The sequence below is a fragment of the Xyrauchen texanus genome, chromosome 35, assembly GCF_025860055.1.
Source record: "Xyrauchen texanus isolate HMW12.3.18 chromosome 35, RBS_HiC_50CHRs, whole genome shotgun sequence".
NCBI classification, from domain to species: Eukaryota; Metazoa; Chordata; class Actinopteri; order Cypriniformes; family Catostomidae; genus Xyrauchen; species Xyrauchen texanus.
This window is the reverse complement of record NC_068310.1, coordinates 31,493,261-31,511,945: the sequence shown is the minus strand read 5'-3', so window position 1 is coordinate 31,511,945 and position 18,685 is coordinate 31,493,261. Positions and strand designations below refer to the sequence as shown.

The following is an 18,685-nucleotide window of genomic DNA, read 5'->3' as shown; positions in this document are numbered from 1 at the left end:
TTTGTGTTGCCCCTTTATTTTAATAAACTTGCTGCGTTTAGATCCTCGTTCTGTGTCTACTTCCACAACGTCATAACAGAAAGACCAACCGCCAAATGGATCTAGCAGCCGTTTTCCTCTAACTGTCCCGGGCAAATCTCCCCGTCCGCGAGTACTCACGACTCTTCTCCACGGTCGCCATCCACACCGGGCTCAACGACGACGCCCTGAAGTCCATCTACTGGGTCGGGTTACCGTCATCCCGGTGGAGAGTGGCGCCGATACCCAGAGAGCTCCCGTGGAGGGAGTACGTGAGCCTCGTTCTGAGGAATCTCGCGCCCGAGGAACCACCCCTCGTGATTCCGGCTGTCGAGCCTGAGCCCCTGCCTACCCGGATCGATGAGCCAGCGCTGCCAACCTCTTCCGCCCAGAGGAGGAGGAGAAGGAAAGCCTCCGCTCTCCAGCTCACGTCTGTCACGGTCAGCGAGCCAGCGCCTACGCCTGCCACGGTCAGTGATCCTGAGCTCACGTCTGCCACGGTCAGCGAGCCAGCGCCTACGCCTCTCACGGTCAGCGATCCTGAGCCCACGTCTGCCACGGTCAGCGAGCCAGCGCCTACGCCTCCCACGGTCAGCGATCCTGAGCCCACGTCTGCCACGGTCAGCGAACCAGCGCCCACGCCTGCCACGGTCAGCAAGCCAGCGTTGCCTGTAGCCTCGACTGTCCCTGAGCCAGCGCCTGTAGCCTCGACTGTCCCTGAGCCAGCGCCTGTAGCCTCGACTGTCCCTGAGCCAGCGCCTGTAGCCTCGACTGTCCCTGAGCCAGCGCCTGTAGCCTCGACCGTCCCTGAGCCAGCGCCTGTAGCCTCGACCATCCCTGAGCCAGCGCCTGTAGCCTCGACCGTCCAAGAGCCAGTGCCAGTAGCCATGACCGTCCAAGAGCCAGTGCCAGTAGCCATGGCCGTCCAAGAGCCAGTGCCAGTAGCCATGACCGTCCAAGAGCCAGTGCCAGTAGCCATGGCCATCCAAGAGCCAGAGCCAGTAGCCATGGCCGTCCAAGAGCCAGTGCCAGTAGCCATGACCGTCCAAGAGCCAATGCCAGTAGCCATGACCGTCCAAAAGCCAGCGCCAGTGGTCATGCCTGTCCAAGTGTCAGTGCCTCTCGAGCCTCCCAGAGCTCCTCCTCTCGAGCTTCCCAGAGCGCCGCCTTCCGAGCCTCCCGAGCTTTCCAGAGCTCTGCCTTCCGAGCTTCCCGAGCTTTCCAGAGCTCTGCCTTCCGAGCTTTCCAGAGCTCCGCCTTCCGAGCTTTCCTGGGCTCCGCCTTCCGAGCTTCCTAGAGCTCCGCCTTCTGAGCTTTCCAGGGCTCCGCCTCTCAAGTCTCTCGTGCCTCCCAGAGCTCCGCCTCTCAAGCCTTTCGAGCCTTCCAGGGCTCCGCCTCTCGAGCATTCCAGGGCTCCGCTCCTCAAGTCACTCGAGTCTTCCAGGGCTCCGCCTCTCGAGCCTTCCAGGGCTCTGCCTCTCGAGTCTCTCGAGCCTCCCAGGTCTCCGCCCCTCAAGTCACTCGAGTCTTCTAGGGCTCCGCCCCTCAAGTCACTCGAGTCTTCTAGGGCTCCACTCCTCAAGCCTCTCGAGCCTTCCAGGGCTCCGCCTCTCGAGCCTATTGAGCCTTCCAGGGCTCCGCCTCCAGAGCCTCTCGAGTCTTCCACGGCCTTTTCCCCCGAGCCTCCTACAGCTCCGCCTCCCGAGCCTCCTACGGCTCCAACTCCCGAGCCTCCTACGGCTCTGCTCCCAGAGACTCCAGAGCGTCCTACGGCTCCGCCTCTCGAGCCTCCCACAGCTCCACCTCTCGAGCCTCCTACGGCTCCTCTCCCAGAGACTCCTGAGCCTCCTACGGCTCTGCCCCCAGAGCCTCCAACGGCTCCGCCCCAGAGCCTCCTACAGCTCCGCCCCCAGAGCCTCCTACGGCTCCGCCCCAGAGCCTCCTACGGCTCTGCTCTCAGAGACTCCAGAGCCTTCTAGAGCTCCGCCTCTCGAGCCTTCTAGAGCTCCGCCTCTCAAGCCTTCTACGGCTCCGCCTCTCGAGCCTCCTACGGCTCCGCCTCCTATGGCTCCGACCCCTGAGCCTCCTACGGCTCCGCCTCCAGAGCCTTCCAGGCCTCCGCCTCTAGAGCTGCCTACGGCGCCACCGCCCTCAGCTCCATCTCATGAGCCTCCCTCAGCTCCGCCTCCTGAGCTTCCAGAGCCTCCCTCAGCTCTGCCTCCTGAGCCTTCCTCGGCTCCACCTCCTGAACCTTCCTCGGCTCCGCCTCCGGGGCCTGCCTCCGGGGCCCCCCTCGGCTTCGTCTCCCGAGCCTCCCTCGGCTCCACCTCCTGAACCTCCCTTGACTCCACCTCCCGAGCCATCCTCGGCTCCGCCTCCCGGACCTCCCTCGGCTTCGCCTCCCGAGCCTCCCTCGGCTCCGCCGCAGAGGTCCTCCTTGGCTCTGCCTCACGCGGCTAAACCGGCCTCAGTCCTGTGGCCTCCTCCCAGGCCCCCTGAACCGGCCCTTGCCTTACGGCCAGCCCCCGGGCCATCTAAACCTGTCCCTGTCCGGTCGATACCTCCCTGGCCTCCTGGACCTGTCCCTGCCCGGTCGATGCCTCCCTGGCCTCCTAAACCTGTCCCTTTGTGCCCCGTGGACTGCCTAATAGCCCCTTGTGCCCCTGTAGACTGCCTAATAGCCCCTTGTGCCCCCGTGGACTGTCTCATTTCCCTTTGTGCCCCCGTGGACTGCCTAATTGCCCCTTGTGCCCCCGTGGTCTGTCTCCATGTCCCTGGTGCCCCCTTGGTCTGTCTCCGTGTCCCTTGTGCCTTCTTGGTCTGTCTCTGTGCCCCTTGTGCTCCCTTTTCTCTGTCTGTGTCCCCCCGGGTCTACCCCCTCACTCCTTGGATCTTTTGTTTTTGTTCTTCTGTGTGGGTTTTCTTTTTGCTTTAGGACCGTCTGGAATCCGGTCCTTTTAGGGGGGGTTATGTTACGTTCCTGTGTTGTCTGCCCTCTGTTCTCTGTTTCACTATCACGTTGATTTCACGTTTCCTTGTTGTCCGCTCCGTGGTTTCCATTTCACCCGTCACCTATCCCGCTCCATGTCACGTTTTCCCTGTTGTCCGCCCTGAGTCTCACTGTCCGTGTGTTAAACTACAATTCCCACAATTCCTGGCCTCTCTCACTGCCTGCACTCTTCATTGTTCTCACCTGTGTCTCGTTTAGTCTTCATTGTGTTTGTGTATTTAACCCTGTTTGTTTCTCCTTTCCCCTGTTGGCCTTTGTTGTATGTAGATGCCGGTTTCCCATGCTTCCATCGTTGTTTTCGTCACAGTTATCCCCGTGTATGCCGTCCGTGTTATGTTAACCCTTTGTTTGCCTTTCGTGTTTTGTTTACCTTTTCCCATCGTGGATGTTTCCTTTTGTTCATGTTATTTTGTGTTGCCCCTTTATTTTAATAAACCTTGCTGCGTTTAGATCCTCGTCCTGTGTCTACTTCCACAACGTCATAACACCCATCTTACGAAGCAATTTTGGCCATTTTTGAATTTCAGGATATTGTGAATGTAAATAAAAGAAATGGAAATTAAAATTTAAGGGAATTTTTTGACCTTTGGGAGGACATATGTTTTCATAACTATATAAAAATGTATTGTGACTCACCATTGAATTGAATCAATTCAATAACACAATTTCTTCAATAGATTAAGAGTTTGTTTGGCTCATCTTTTACCTAAGAAATTAAATCAACATCAACTCATATATTATGCTTTAATATGTAGGCCTAGAATTGAATACTAAGAACTACTGTATATAAAATGTTAATTATAATAATTATAATTAAAAAAACAGGAACTCATTATGGGGACTTTGTATTCTAGAGGCATTTATGTCTCTTTCCGTAGCATTTATTGCCTAAGCCCCCCTTCATTTCTAAACCTGGTTAAGGGCATGAGGAAGCAGAAATGCTATCTGCTCTATTTCCTTAGTCTATTTCTTGTGTCTTTGATTCAGTTTGTGCCGTTCCGTGACTACATCGACCGATCTGGGAATCAGGTGCTCAGTATGGCCCGACTAGCCAAGGATGTACTGGCTGAGATTCCTGACCAGCTGCTGTCGTTCATGAAAAGCAGAAGCATCGAACCCAGACCAGCCCTCTCATCCTCTACCACACCACAGATAAACGTCCACCTCTGATCCTAAATCAGTTTTTACCTAATACCGCAATCACAGCTATATGTCCATGTCTTACCTCCAGTCAGTCACTGGGGATGCACATCACATTAGTTAGCAGTAGCACATTATGTAGTTACACAACAATACATGAAAATCAGGAACATGGTATTGTAAGTGTGTTATGTTACACCTAATAGTCAGCCAGTGATCACTTAATTAACATAGTAGTTTTTGCTTGCTTGAAACATAAGCTGTGGAGGTACTGGGAAGGTGAATCACATGAAAACTGCAGAGAAATGTCCAGGTAATATTTCACCCCAATTTCGGAAAAATAAATTATTAGGGCTGTCAATTAGGGCTGAGAAACTAAATGTAATTACTATTCAAAAACATATATCAGGTAGGGGAAGAAAGCTGCAAGACATCTGATTTTTAAATTAAATTAAAGTAAAGAGGGCGCAAAAAATCAATATAACCCAAACAACATAGTGTTATAGTTATTGTTTTTTCAAAGAACATATCTTAATATTATCAAAAATGCGTAAAATGCTACACTCAAAATATTTAGCCAGTTCATATTCTCAAATCTTAAGTAAAAAATGTAAACAAGAAAAGAAACTTGTCAATTGACGGTTCTGTTAACTTGGTGTTGCACAGTAATCTACACCGTTGCAATGGTACTACCATGGACTTAAGCTTTATAATAGCAGCAGTACACAGTGTTTTTCATTAAATATAGTTGTATGTACTTACCTAATGCTTATGCAGCGAAATGCTGATAAGAGACCAAGACACAATGGCCAAAGACCTTCATCAAAGGGGGCAGTTAACTCCGAGCGCGTCTTCGTGTCTGTCTTTGTCCATGTAAGCATGGGTCCCACGCAGGAGCACTGCTCTGTCAGATTTTAAAAGAAATTCAACCTTTAAAACGCGTATTGAGACACTCGCATTCTGTTTCATTTGGTTTGGTTTTAGCCCATGCGATTTTGCTTGCCACAAATCCATAATTCAAATACACATTTTAGCATTTGAATTAAAGCTTTCTATCTTAAATATGACAAATATTTGAATTTCGAATTTTAATTTGACAGACTTACTGTAGATTTAACATGTTCATTTAGTGCTATTAATTATATAAAAAAATATTGAGTAAAAAAAAAAATGTTATTAATCATGCTCCCTGACCCGTATGTCAATTCTATAAGTAAATTATGTATTTTACTACCATTGGAGCAATTCAAGCTTGAAGTCAGCAAGGGGCAGTCAGCGCACCTCAACAAACCTCACAGGCAGTGCTGCTATAGGTGCTAGGGTCACAATTTACACAACTACTTTTAACTTGACACAGCATCCTAAAATGTGGGATTATGATGCTGAAAACAGGTGATACACTGTAGAAACATCTGTCTGACACGTTACAAAATTATAAACAATTAATTGATTAACAAACTCAACAACAACAGACAACAATTAACAGAATGATTGCTATGGAGTGTAGACTTATTTTTAATGAGATGGAAATAAACAAACAATATATTGACTTCTAAAGACATTTTTAATATTGTGTAATCAATAGTTTACTCACCTGCCGCAATTTATTACTGAATCTGAATTATTATATTTATAACGATTTTAAATATTATTTAGACAATTTCAAATTATCTTTATTTGGGGCATTTCTCAGCAATTATCATACATGTCATGTAATTAATTTATAAAATATTTTAATCTATTGACAGCCCTAGAAATAATATTTTGCATAAAGAAAAATGCAGCCTATTTTAGAACCATTAAGGTTTTTTTTTTTTTTTTTTGGAAGCAATTTGCATTTCTGTAATGTTAAAAAACAAAATCAAACCTATTCTAATGTCTTTAATGTGATTTGTTTTTAATTATAATACAGTAATGAAAATAATCTTGTTCGAACACAACAAGCTCTATTCATGAGCTCGTTTTTTCATGAAAAAACAAATTTCTATGCAAATTTTATGCAAAACAAAAAATCGTCACATTCAGTTCAAAGGTAATTTTTTTGCAACAATGGATTTATGAACGATTTTCATTTTTCATTACTATAAAAAGCGTATTACTCTTTGTGGAAAAAAAAAATCCATTTGAAAAGCCCATTTGTGAATTGCAATTTTAAGTGTACTGTTCATTATTGTAGAATCTGTTTCATTTACGCTGATCTTTAAAGTAAAATCAACAATGAGACTCTGATTAGTATTATTTTACAGTAATGAAAATTATAGAGAAAAAGTGCCTAATTGTCATGAAAATAAAGTCACACAAAGCAAAACATCTTAATGGGCATTAGCAAACACGATTAGCAAAATTTAATTGAATACTTTTTCCTTTGGCTTGTTGGGTGAAATATGACTTTTCTTTGTGACTTTTCTTTGTGAAATTCACCCAGGAACACAAGAAGCACGGCTCTCTCACCCCCTGCTGAGACAGACAATAAGCGAGTGAAAGCACAGGCCGTGTCATTCGCCGTAATACCCAAACACACCTTGCATGCACGCGTCACCTTTTAATGGCATCTTTGTAATTCACATAGTTTCTAAGGCCGAGACATTTTCTTTCTCTCACTGGCTGAATGAGTTGTGCTTGCATACTTTTGAGTATGTAAATATCTAATTTGTGCATGATATTGAAAGGAGATAATAAGTAGCTATGCCTGGCACAAAAACAGATGCCTGAGCGGGAACGCCAACGCGCGCGGGGTCTTCCGCATACCTCAAGTGGATGCAGCTAATTACCTGCTGAAACAGAGGTGCCATTCCAATCACTGCAATTCATCTGGAGGGGGTATCCAGGGTGTATTCAGGGAGAGGTTAATGGGCGAAGGAAGTAGGTAGATGTATGCAGTGACAAAGATAAATAAGTTGATCAGCAAAATGATGAGCGAGAGGTCGATTCTTTTGAAGAGGTGGATTTTTGCACACACTGTCATGTTTTAAATTCTGATTACGGATCCAAAAATGATTGTAGACTCTTTGAATGTTTGCTGAGATCAGAACATTCCAGTGAAATCTTTCATTTTTCATTCCTTACAGTGCTTGCAAGGCAACTATACTGCACATATTATACTATTAATTCAGCCTGAACCACTTAACATAGAGACTCCAATACTAACTTTGTCTTGTTAATAATTTCAGGCTCAGATGTTTTTGTTTTTATACTTTTTAAAGAGCCCAGGAAGTGATAATTAGAGGCTTTAGTGGCTTACAGTATACAGTACGCTAGTGTATTCCTACACTGCCAAAAAGTCATACTCTTACCGAGTATTTTTGTCTTATAATTTGACTTTACTCAACTGATTGATTAAAGTCCTCTTAAAAGAGGGCTCTTAAAAAAGGGCATTTCCAAAACTTATTTAATAACCCTAACACTAAGTTCACTTAACTTGGTGTTCATATAGCATGAACATAAGTATTTAAGTAGATGCAAGTAGAAACTCAGATTTGCTATTCAAATAAAGTTGCTTGTACTTACTAATTTTAAATGAATTGACTCAGATTTAAAACAAATTTAATTGAATTAATGACATGGTGTCCCGATTAATTAATCACGATTAATCGCATATACAAATATTTACTGAGAAAGCTACTTATATAACAATAATTCAATATAAAATGATTGTACATATTTATATCAATATATAATTATACATATTTATCTTTAAATATTTAAAAATGATATATATATATAAAAAATATTCAGATAATTAAAATGCATTACATTCTTGTGGCAGAAGAGTTGCATCATAAACATAAAATGTTTAGGTCACTGTTTCAAGTTAAATATAGTTTAATACTCAATCTTTAAACACATCTTAAGATCCCTTAGTTTGGATTTTACTCCTTCAAGTGTTTTGAACGCAAGAACGTAACGCATGTCTGTTGTTCTGCCTACTGAAGTGTTTTCTTCACTGTATAAACTGTGCGTTGCTCACAGAGAAATTTCACTTACTGCCCTCTGGAGCAAACAGGTGCTACTACAACTTGCATTTATCAGGACTCTTCCTTATTATGGCCCGGGGGAAGTGCGATTAATGGCGTTAATTATTTGAACGTGTTATTTTTTGTAAAATTTATCGCACTGAATTAACGTGTTTGACAGCGCTAAAAATAACATAAAAAACTGATTCTAGGTCAATCATTAAAATAACTTAATTCTCCACAGACATGTAAAACAAAAAAAATTTTTTTTCTTCCTTACTCCATTGGAAAATAGTATTTATTTATTTATTTATTTATTTTTATTACAAAGTTCCTTATATATCTTACCTGCAATAGTCCAGCAAATAGCAAATCATGGTTACTGTCTAAACTAAAACTAAAGCCCATTTGGTTATTTACTGTAAACCAAAGACCAGATTTCAGAATTAAACCATGACAGTCTCACATTGACAATGATACAGTTTACCATTTCAAATCTAATCAACAGTGAAGACGTCATTATAATATTTGCATACTGAATACCGATTGGTCTTCTTTCTTACATCTATTTGCACACTGAATTGAGATTGGTCTTTTCTTTCTTGCATCTTTTTAGTCATATATACATACTATTTACACTGAAAAGTAGTTTCATGTTTTGTGTTGATATTCAGTATTAAGACCAACTTTAAGATTACCTAAAACTTTATAACTGTCATTTTGCTGCCTTGCAAGCACTGGTGTAAATCTTAATTTTGCTGTATATAATGAATAGTGCAATAACATTTTACATGCATATTACATTGCACCACAATGTATGGCTGTATCATTCATAACCCTTGTTGCTGTAATCAAAATGTTGCTCGGATACTTTCATGTTCAATACCATTTTGAAAGTGATCTCAATATTTATATACTGTACATCATATTCCAAGTGTTCTAACTGTTGCTATAATGTAGATTTAATTAATATTTGTTTCATAGTAAAGACAGCTAGAGTAGACACAGCTGCTTGTTCCAAAGTGCTACAATGTCCAACATTCCTGCCAAGGTTGTGTATCGATATGTTAGAGGCCAAGATGTTCCTTTTATATCTCCTTGTCGTGTTTTTAATAAAGCATGAATGTCTTGTGTTGACATCTGAAGAGTTTGACATGTTTTACAAAGGATTTGATAGGTATTTTTTACAAGGATTATGAATATAGTTGTATTGAAAGACTGTTAAGCTCAACCGTGACAAAACAAAAAAACATGTTTACAGCAATACAGCTACAGTGGAGGTATATGAGGCAACACAGTTGTCCCACCGCTAAAACAACAACTTTCACATCTTTATAGCTCAAATCACACACTTTTCTGTACAGAAGAATTAATAAAAGCACTATAAAACAAAAAAACAAGATGTACATATCTACTTTAAACCCTCCAGAATGCCTAGCCCCATAGACTTCCATTGTACATGATTTGTGCACCACAGGTTTTGTTACTTTTAACAAAATGAGGGATACATTGAAATGTATTTAATGTGGTAACATTTAAACAGACCAAAAACATTATTAACATTTGTCTGATTGAATTGAAATGGAATGTAAAATGTGTCCCCAACAATGTTCAGACAAAACACGAACACTCTCAATATAATAATTCTTGTGTGACAGTACAGCAATACTAATGCATAGCATTAACAAGCCCCACTGAACATTATAGAATAGTTGCACAATGCAGTGTTGCAAACCATGTCCAGGACCTTTGGGAACCAGAGGATGTCACTATTAAAGTTAGAGAGCTATAAGGAAGTGCCTCCCGTGGTGATCAGTGTGAAGTGTTAATTGTGTGTGACTCTTGAGGATGTCTTTACATCTGCTGGAGATCATTCTAGAACTCAACCGTCTGTCCTTTCCTCCAAATCCTGTTTAATCATGTTTCATTCTTCTGCATGATAGAGACAGAAAGAGGAGAGAATTTAAAGGCAATATATAAACCATATTCACCCTGTTTACTTTCATTTCATTGGATATTCCATGGTGGGGGTGGGGGGGGGGGGGGATGTTTGTCTTTGTAATGTTTTCATTCGCAGCAAGTCTCCGTAATTTTTGCTTCGCCCCTAAACGGGGCCGGGGATATGGCTACAAAAATAAGCCCATATCTTGATATTTGCCAGCATATTGACGACAGGCTATTCGATGTACTGTATATCTCAATAAATATTATTGTGGAACCCAGTCAAGTTATTGTAATAGAAAACTGAATAATAATTATCATTGTTTTGAGGATTAGATATATTTTATACAATAGTAAAATATTTCTGTCATATTTACTTGACCTGGGACTTTTATTTTGACGGGAAAATGAAATCGTGTATTTGACAGTTTACAGCATTCCTGATTACAAATATGGTGAAATGCTGTCATCTCCTTTTTGTGATAATACTATGTTGCATTTTTAGATTTTTATAATAGTTTATAAACCTTGTGAACCTGCAGCACTTTTATTTCACAGTCAGTGGTGGAGTTTGGGGGTGGCCAACCCACTCGCAATTGCTGTTTTAGTAATTTTTCTGGTCATTTTTTGGCACAATTTAGATCTTTAGAGGTGAAATCATCTCTGTACAAATGTACAAACTGAACATGTGCGCACACCAAGGTCGCCAAACCTCTCCGTCCCGGGTGTCATTGTATCCACTCACCTCCACCCCCACAGTCCGACGATATAAAAATGCTGCCTGAACATTTCTGTGCCACCACAGACTGATCGCTTGCCCCTGCCTGGCCACCCCTTTGAAAAACTCCTGGCTCCGCCCCTGTTTACAGTGCACGCAAACTGCTCTGAAATTGTTGAAACACTCAGCTCACTCCAGATGTATGTGCATTTTCTAGAAGTAGCAAGTCTCCGTACTTGCTCTGCTGCAGCAGCGTAGGAGATTTGATCCTCCGAGAGCAATATTTGATCAACACATCATACCCACATTAACATGCTAAATCTTTAGTTTTTCATTACTGAAATTACCTAAATTCAGCCATGAATCTCTATGTGGTGCAAGCTGATAGGTTCTTTGTTTTGTTATCTGTTAGCCAATCAGTTTGCTCTCATGTGACATGTTAAGCCAATCTTCTTGCATGGTGTAAGCTGATTGGTCCTTTGACTTGTAACCGGATAGCCAATCAACTTGCATCTCTCTTTGTCTAACATTTAAATGGCTCAGTTTGGCAAAGCCCTATGAGAGTTTTTCTCTGAAACCCACCTCCACCCCAGTATCACCTGTCTAGTTCTGATACATGGGGATTGTTTGTAATGTCTGTTTGTGCAACAGTTTGTCAGACATGCTTGATGCAGCATGTCTTGCATTTTGTCTAATTGTGCACCAGCATCAGCATTATCCACATGCTCACTCCGATGTATGTGTATTTTCTAGAAGTAGCAACTCTCTGTACTTTCTCTGCAGCAGCTGCATTAGCATATATATTATGCCAAAACCAATATCCTATCAATATGTCATACCACATTAACATGCCAAATCTTTCAGAGTTATCATGACTGAAATCCAAAAATCCAATAAAATTTTACTTTCCCTTGGGCACTGTTCCATGATCCAAAAATATGATGTAATAGCAACAACTGCAAAAATAATTTACTCTGGTTTTGGTTAAAAAAAGCTTTGTAAATATTATTGGTACATATTGCACTTACAGAAGAAAAGAACGCCTTTTTTATAAAGCGGTTTGAATATGTCATCTCAGCTCCCGTGACATTATAGGATGGCAAAGTATCTAGTGGATGCATACTTCAGAATTTCGCTGGATGTAGTAGGTCATCCGAGTATATTTAGACCAGTTTTTTACGAATACTGAGGATTCTGACCCCTTACTACTGTTTTTGGCATATAGTAGGAAATACATTTTCGTGACATTCACGATATTGCTTCATTTGATATCACCAGCAAAACAATCGTGATTATACCGTTGATATTTGATATATTGGCTAGCCTTAACTCAGAACTAACCTTCCTCCAAACACTTTTTATGATGCAATCAATCCCTAAAGGATAAACAGCCTGCCCTAGATTTCTTTTCCTCATGGAAATATGTGACATTACTGAAGTAAAATGGGTTGCAAGTGCCGTTTCGTGTTGACTTTAAAGGGCTGCAGTCTCTGTAGCCTAAACTTTGATATGATTCACAGCTTAGCTGTATTATTAAAATCACAACTATTGAACTTTTGTTTTCCACATCTCAGGAACACACTTTCTGGCAACACGTTGGCCATTCTCGTGTTTATTTTATCAAGAGATGAACCCTGAGGGCAGATACCCCGTGTCTATGTGTGTATGTTCTATTCCAGGTCGCCTCGCTTTCCCATGGGTCTTGACAGCCAGAAGGATTCATGTCCTGCAGCTCTTCTCCCACATGGATCTCGATATGAGTAAACATGTCCGGAAGGCTGAGTTTACCCTCACACCTCTCCCACACTCAGTTCTTCAGAACCTATGCAGAATTCTCACCAATCCTCCTCAGAGACAGACAGACAGATATGGAGGTGTGGTGAGGTGGGTATTGCCTGTACTTGGTAAGGGAAAATTTTGTTCAATTACTGTCCTCTAGTGGTCAAAAAGCTTCCTGAATATGAAAATTGTTATTTGTGTTGCTCTTTCGCTCTTACTTAGGGTTTATTAAACTTCAGCATCTAAATAGCCTCAGACTGTTGTGCTACATATTGTAGCCTACAGGAATGATGCCTCAGATCATGCGGCTTGTTGAGGAATGGCGTGCTATTAGTTTTCCAAACAAATCAGATTTATAAAATTTTCCCATATCTAGGTTATAGAAACTTGGGGGTGGGCTTTTTTTTTTTAATACGAGTATCCTTAAGTAACCAGCTCTCTAGAGTGCCTTTGCAACCACCCACTCCTACTGTAGAACACCCTAGCAACCGTATTGCAATGTGCTAAAACACTCAGAACACTTAAGCAACCATATAGCAATACCGGAACCACCCACAACACCCCAGCAACATGGCAGCAAGTTTTGCAAGGTCAAGCAAAAATCTAGTTAGACAACTGGGATTGAGATATAAATTCATGAACACAAAGATGTATTTGTCTAAAGCCATGTCCAGACAAATCCGTGTACTGGAATATTCCCATTTCAATAGAAGATAAAGGGATCGTTCCCCCCAAAATGAAAATTCTCTCATCATTTACTCACCCTCATGCCATCCCAGATGTGTATGACTTTCTTTCTTCTGCAGATAACAAACAAAGATTTTTAGAAGAATATTTCATCTCTTTAGGTCCATTCAATGTAAGTGATTTGTGGCCAGAACTTTGAAGATCTAAAAAGCACATAAAGGCAGCATAAAAGTAACCCATACAACTGGAGTCCAGTGGTTAAAAATATCAATATTTAAGTCCTTTTTGTGGCACAATGTTGATAACCACAAAACTATTTTGGCTCGTCCCTATTTTTCTTTAAAGCACAAATCGAGGTTACAGTGTGCAATTGCAATAATAGTGAATGGGGCTATTTTTAGAGGATTTAAGGCAGAAATGCGAAGCTCGTATTTTGATAAAAGCACTTACAGTGCATTAAATCTTCTGGTAAAACTCATGTATTATTTGCACTGTAAAGTTGTTTAAATCATCGGTAGCCTATCTGTATTTACAGTAATAATGGTCTCAAGCAAAACTGTTAGGTAATGACCATAACTGACAAAATCAAGTTAAACACTGAGGACTGATTGTCCTCTGCAAAAGATGTTTAGAGAGAGCATCAAGAGGCAGATTTACAGCTATGAAAGCGTTTGCAAGGAGAAGCTCTTCCTGCTTCTCATGAGAGCTGAGAACTTTGCAGTGCAGTCTAGGAACATCTTATGCAACTCTGCTCCAAAAACCACAAAAGAATCCTTAGTGGTCTGGATCAGCATCCACACACAGCAATAAAACGGAAATTAAAAAATCTGCATTATGGGAGTGCAGTCAGCAAATCAACTACTCAACATAACTCCTTCATTACTGGGAGGACCTTTCAGTTGTTGTTGTTTTTTATGGGGCGCAATATAAATTTCCAGCTGTATTTTAAAATGTTGAAAGTGATTGAGTGCAATTTTTTCAAAATTACCATTTTAATTAATTTTGTGTTAAGTAAATATTTTAAAGATAAGAATGAAATATAATGCCATATCTAAAAGAAATAGTTCACCCAAAAAAATCATTCCCATTGGGAGGCTAGTATGCAAGTGAGATGCACAGAGGCTGTGGTGACGGCCCAGGGTTTAAGGGTACCAGAGTTTCCTCATAAACTTGAATTCTTGTTAAATGACCCCTCGTTATGCTGGAGGCGCCTGTGTTTCTGAGAAATGTTGTCTCCTGTGCATGAAGGAGGTGCTGGGGTTGCAACAGAAGAAATACTGTGTCTTTTAGCGATGCTGATCAAACTAGCTATTTCTCATCTTAACCTGGTTTTCATTACCAGAAACAAAACAACGCTTGTATCACAGTGGCATGTGGTGGACATCTCAAGTGAGGAAGCATAATTGCTGCTCTGGGTTTCAGTTTTTTAGTCCAATGTGAATTTGTATTCCAATTCCATTTGATGTTTAAACAGTTTCCAGGTTACAAGCATATGGCACAGCATTTAGTTTACACTATAATACCTATCTATCTGTGTATATGTGTATATATGTATATATATATATATATATATATATATATATATATATATATATATATATATATATATATATATACACATTCTTTGTGCATACTGCCATCTACTGGGCTGTTGTGCAAATATGATTTATTTATTATTTTCCTTTGCTTTATCCCTAATTTTCTCTCTCCTCCCTGACCAGTAAGTGGCAATTTGCACAAAGAATGCAAATTGCTAAAAAAAAGAACTAGCCCATATCTAGCACATAGGAGGCCTTGTGAAAGTAGAGATTTATAGTAAAAGGACTTAAACATTGAACTGTTTCTCACCAACACCTATCATATCTCTACTGAAGACATGGATTAAACCACTGGCATTTTATAGATTACTTTTATGCTGCCTTTATATGCTTTTTGGAGCTTCAAAGTTCTGATCATTCGCTTGCATTGTGAGGAACTACAGAGTTGAGATATTCTTCTAAAAATCTTCATTTGTGTTCAGCAGAAGAAAGAAAGTCATACACATCTGGGATGGCATGAGGGGGAGTAAATTATGAGAGAATTTTTGGGTGAACTATCCCTTTGAATGTTTTACTATTTATTCAAATTGGGGCTTGGTAAAAAAAAAGAAAAAAAAAAAAGATTTTCCGATTAATCGCGATACTCATTGGAACAATTCAGATATCAATTCTTAAAATCTCAAGATCAATCTTTTACTCTATGCTCCCAACCCTCTTCAATGTGAATAAATCACTCACATATGCTGCCACATTTTACACTATGCAACTAAACATTTTGGGGATTAGCCACTGGCTGGTAAATTTAACTTGCCAGTGATTGAGCAGTATAGTGGCAAAGAGTTCAGCACCAAGATCCTTTCACTGCGTGTTGAGAGTAAAAGTTTGGTTTGAGTCATTCTGTGTAATTTGTGTGCAAAGATGAGATCCACAAAATCCATATTTCATTGAATAATGTCTGTTTTAATTTCTGCTCTTTGAAGTCTGATGTTGATCAAAAACAACAAGAAAAGAAACAAGATTAATTCTAATCACACAACACAGATGCTCATTAAAATATACTCAACCAAAACAATTCTGTGGGACACTTGCCAACTGCCTCTATTCTTAAAGAAACAGTACCGCTTTATCAGTTTTCTACATATCATCATCAGTACTTGTAAATAGAACAAATTTAGCATATAAATGATGAATATTGAACAAAAAAATATATTTGCAATTTACTATATGCAAGTTCAAGACATTTTATTTATCGACGGAATAAATTATATTTATACATTTAAAAAAGCTCAAATGTGACCAAATAAAAAGGAATGATGTCAAATTGCCAAATTAATATTTTCACAATGTACCAAGTTAGAAGAGCTCCTGTATAATTAACAGCATTAGCTGAGAGAGAATGTGTTTAATATGAAAGCAATATGGACATTATAACTGAAATATCCCCAAATGAATCGCAATCAAATCAGAATCGAATCAAATTGGGAGATCTGTATCGACACCCAATTCAAACTAATGTTCATTTTGATTCAGATAAGATCAAAAGTGGTGATGTCTGAGCAACCAGTTCAGGCCAATCTGTGTAGCAATTGTTAATGTGATAGGTGGGCATGATCTCTTTGACAGCACAACAAGCTCAAGGGAAGCAAAACTTTATCCATTGGTGTCGCTGCTGGAAAGGGTTGCTTTAGGAAAATGAGAGTTTGATCTCATATTTTGACATATGGACAAAATGCTCATCATGTCTTGAGAAAGTGATTAGACAATAAGGACCAGGAATAGTTAAATCAATGTGAGGTCATAATAATTACAAGTACTCAGCTTGTAAAGCGAGTCTTGCAAATTCACGAAAAATATGTTAGTGGATTTTAAGTTTCATTAGAGTACGTAACACCTCCTGTCAGACTGATTACACGCGCCACTAAGTTGCCTGTGGATTGATGGTTTTCAAGTGTTTATATATTCTTCACTTATTTATTTTCACTGGAAAAGTAACAGCAGGACAGCATCTTTCAGACGCTGCTGTAGCCGTGATGCTTCGCCAGTTTTTTTACGAGAGAGGGGAAAGAAGTAAGGTGAACGTGTTGAAAATGGAACTTTTTAGAGTGGCTTTTAAAGAGGTTTAAACAAAAACTGTTTTGTCAGAATGTAGTTGTAGGTCAAATGCAGCCTTAGCTCAGGGAAACTGGGCAAGTATCAACAGAGGCTCAGATGGTGGGAGAGGGACGTGTGTAGGCTACTTAGCTTCTGGTGAAGTGCGTTGTTCCCTGTTAAGTGAAAAACAACACTATTGCCTGCATGTTTCCACTTACTTCATCTCCAAATGGTTTTATGTAACAATAAGTTTGAAGTTGATATTTAATGTTCTGCATAAGAAAGACATGAGTTTGGGGTGAACTATACCTTTAATGGTATAGTAAGGTTTATGTCGTCGAATAAATTTTATTTATTTTTTTGCTAACCATTTAGTTTTAGGATACAGAAATGTATTTAGCTATGTTCATGTTATGATTAATAGAAAAAGGATTAAGTAAGTATTATATGTAAATGTTTAATTGTAGCCAATTAAGATTACATTTAAAATGTCTAAACTACAGGTGAAACTCGAAAAATTAGAATATCATGCAAAAGTTCATTAATTTCAGTAATTCAACTTAAAAGGTGAAACTAATATATTATATAGACTCATTACAAGCGAAGTAAGATATTTCAAGCCTTTATTTGATATAATTTTTATGATTATGGCTTACAGCTTATGAAAACCCCAAATTCAGAATCTCAGAAAATTTGAATATTACATGAAATCAATAAAAAAAAGGATTTTAAATACAGAAATGTCGGCCCTCTGAAAAGTATAATCATGCATATGTACTCAGTACTTGGTTTGGGCCCCTTTTGCATTAATTACTGCCTCAATGCGGCGTGGCATGGATGCTATCAGCCTGTGGCACTGCTGAGGTTTTATGGAAGACCAAGATGCTTCAATAGCGGCCTTCAGCTCTTCTGCATTGTTTGGTCTCATGTCTCTCATCTTTCTCTTGGCAATGCCCCATAGATTCTCTATGGGGTTCAGGTCAGGCGAGTTTGCTGGCCAATCAAGCACAGTAATACCATGGTCATTGAACCAGGTTTTGGTACTTTTGGCAGTGTGGGCAGGTGCCAAGTCCTGCTGGAAAATGAAGTCAGCATCTCCATAAAGCTTGTCTGCTGAAGGAAGCATGAAGTGCTCTAAAATGTCCCGGTAGACGGCTGCGTTGACTCTGGACTTAATAAAGCACAGTGGACCAACACCAGCCGATGACATGGCTCCCCAAACCAACACAGACTGTGGAAACTTCACACTGGACTTCAAGCATCTTGGATTGTGTGCCTCTCCATTCTTCCTCCAGACTCTGGGACCTTGGTTTCCAAATGAGATGCAAAATTTGCTCTCATCAGAAAAGAGGACTTTGGACCACTGAGCAACAGACCAGTTCTTTTTTCTTTAGCCCAGGTAAGACGTTTGACATTTGAAGCCCATGTCCAGGACCCGTCTGTGTGTGGTGGCTCTTGATGCAGTAACTCCAGCCTCAGTCCACTCCTTGTGAAGCTCCCCACACATTTGAATGGCCTTTTCCTGACAATCCTCTCCAGGCTATGGTCATCCCTGCTGCTTGTGCACCTTTTTCTTCCACACTTTTCCCTTCCACTTAACTTTCTATTAATGTGCTTTGATACAGCACTTTGAGAACATCCAACTTCTTTTGCAATTACCTTTTGAGGCTTTCCCTCCTTGTGGAGGGTGTCAATGATGGTTTTCTGCACAACTGTCAGGTCAGCAGTCTTCCCCATGATTGTGAATTCAACTGAACCAGACTGAGAGACCATTTAAAGGCTCAGGAACCCTTTGCAGGTGTTTAGCTGA

The 18,685-nt window shown here is 40.6% G+C and overlaps 1 protein-coding gene across 2 annotated transcripts in view; it reads left to right on the top strand.

Moving 5' to 3' along the window:
• Window positions 1-18,685, top strand: part of LOC127629279 (copine-9-like) — a 102,682-nt gene that overhangs the window by 81,340 nt on the left and 2,657 nt on the right. The window contains exons 20-21 of one of the 2 annotated variants that reach the window (XM_052106439.1): window positions 4,016-4,186; window positions 12,460-12,664. In XM_052106439.1, the coding sequence (XP_051962399.1) occupies window positions 4,016-4,186; window positions 12,460-12,486 (198 nt within the window). In that variant the 3' untranslated portion in view covers window positions 12,487-12,664. Of the gene's footprint in view, window positions 1-4,015; window positions 5,615-12,459; window positions 12,665-18,685 lie in introns of those variants that run through there. The other variant, XM_052106440.1, reaches the window with a different exon arrangement.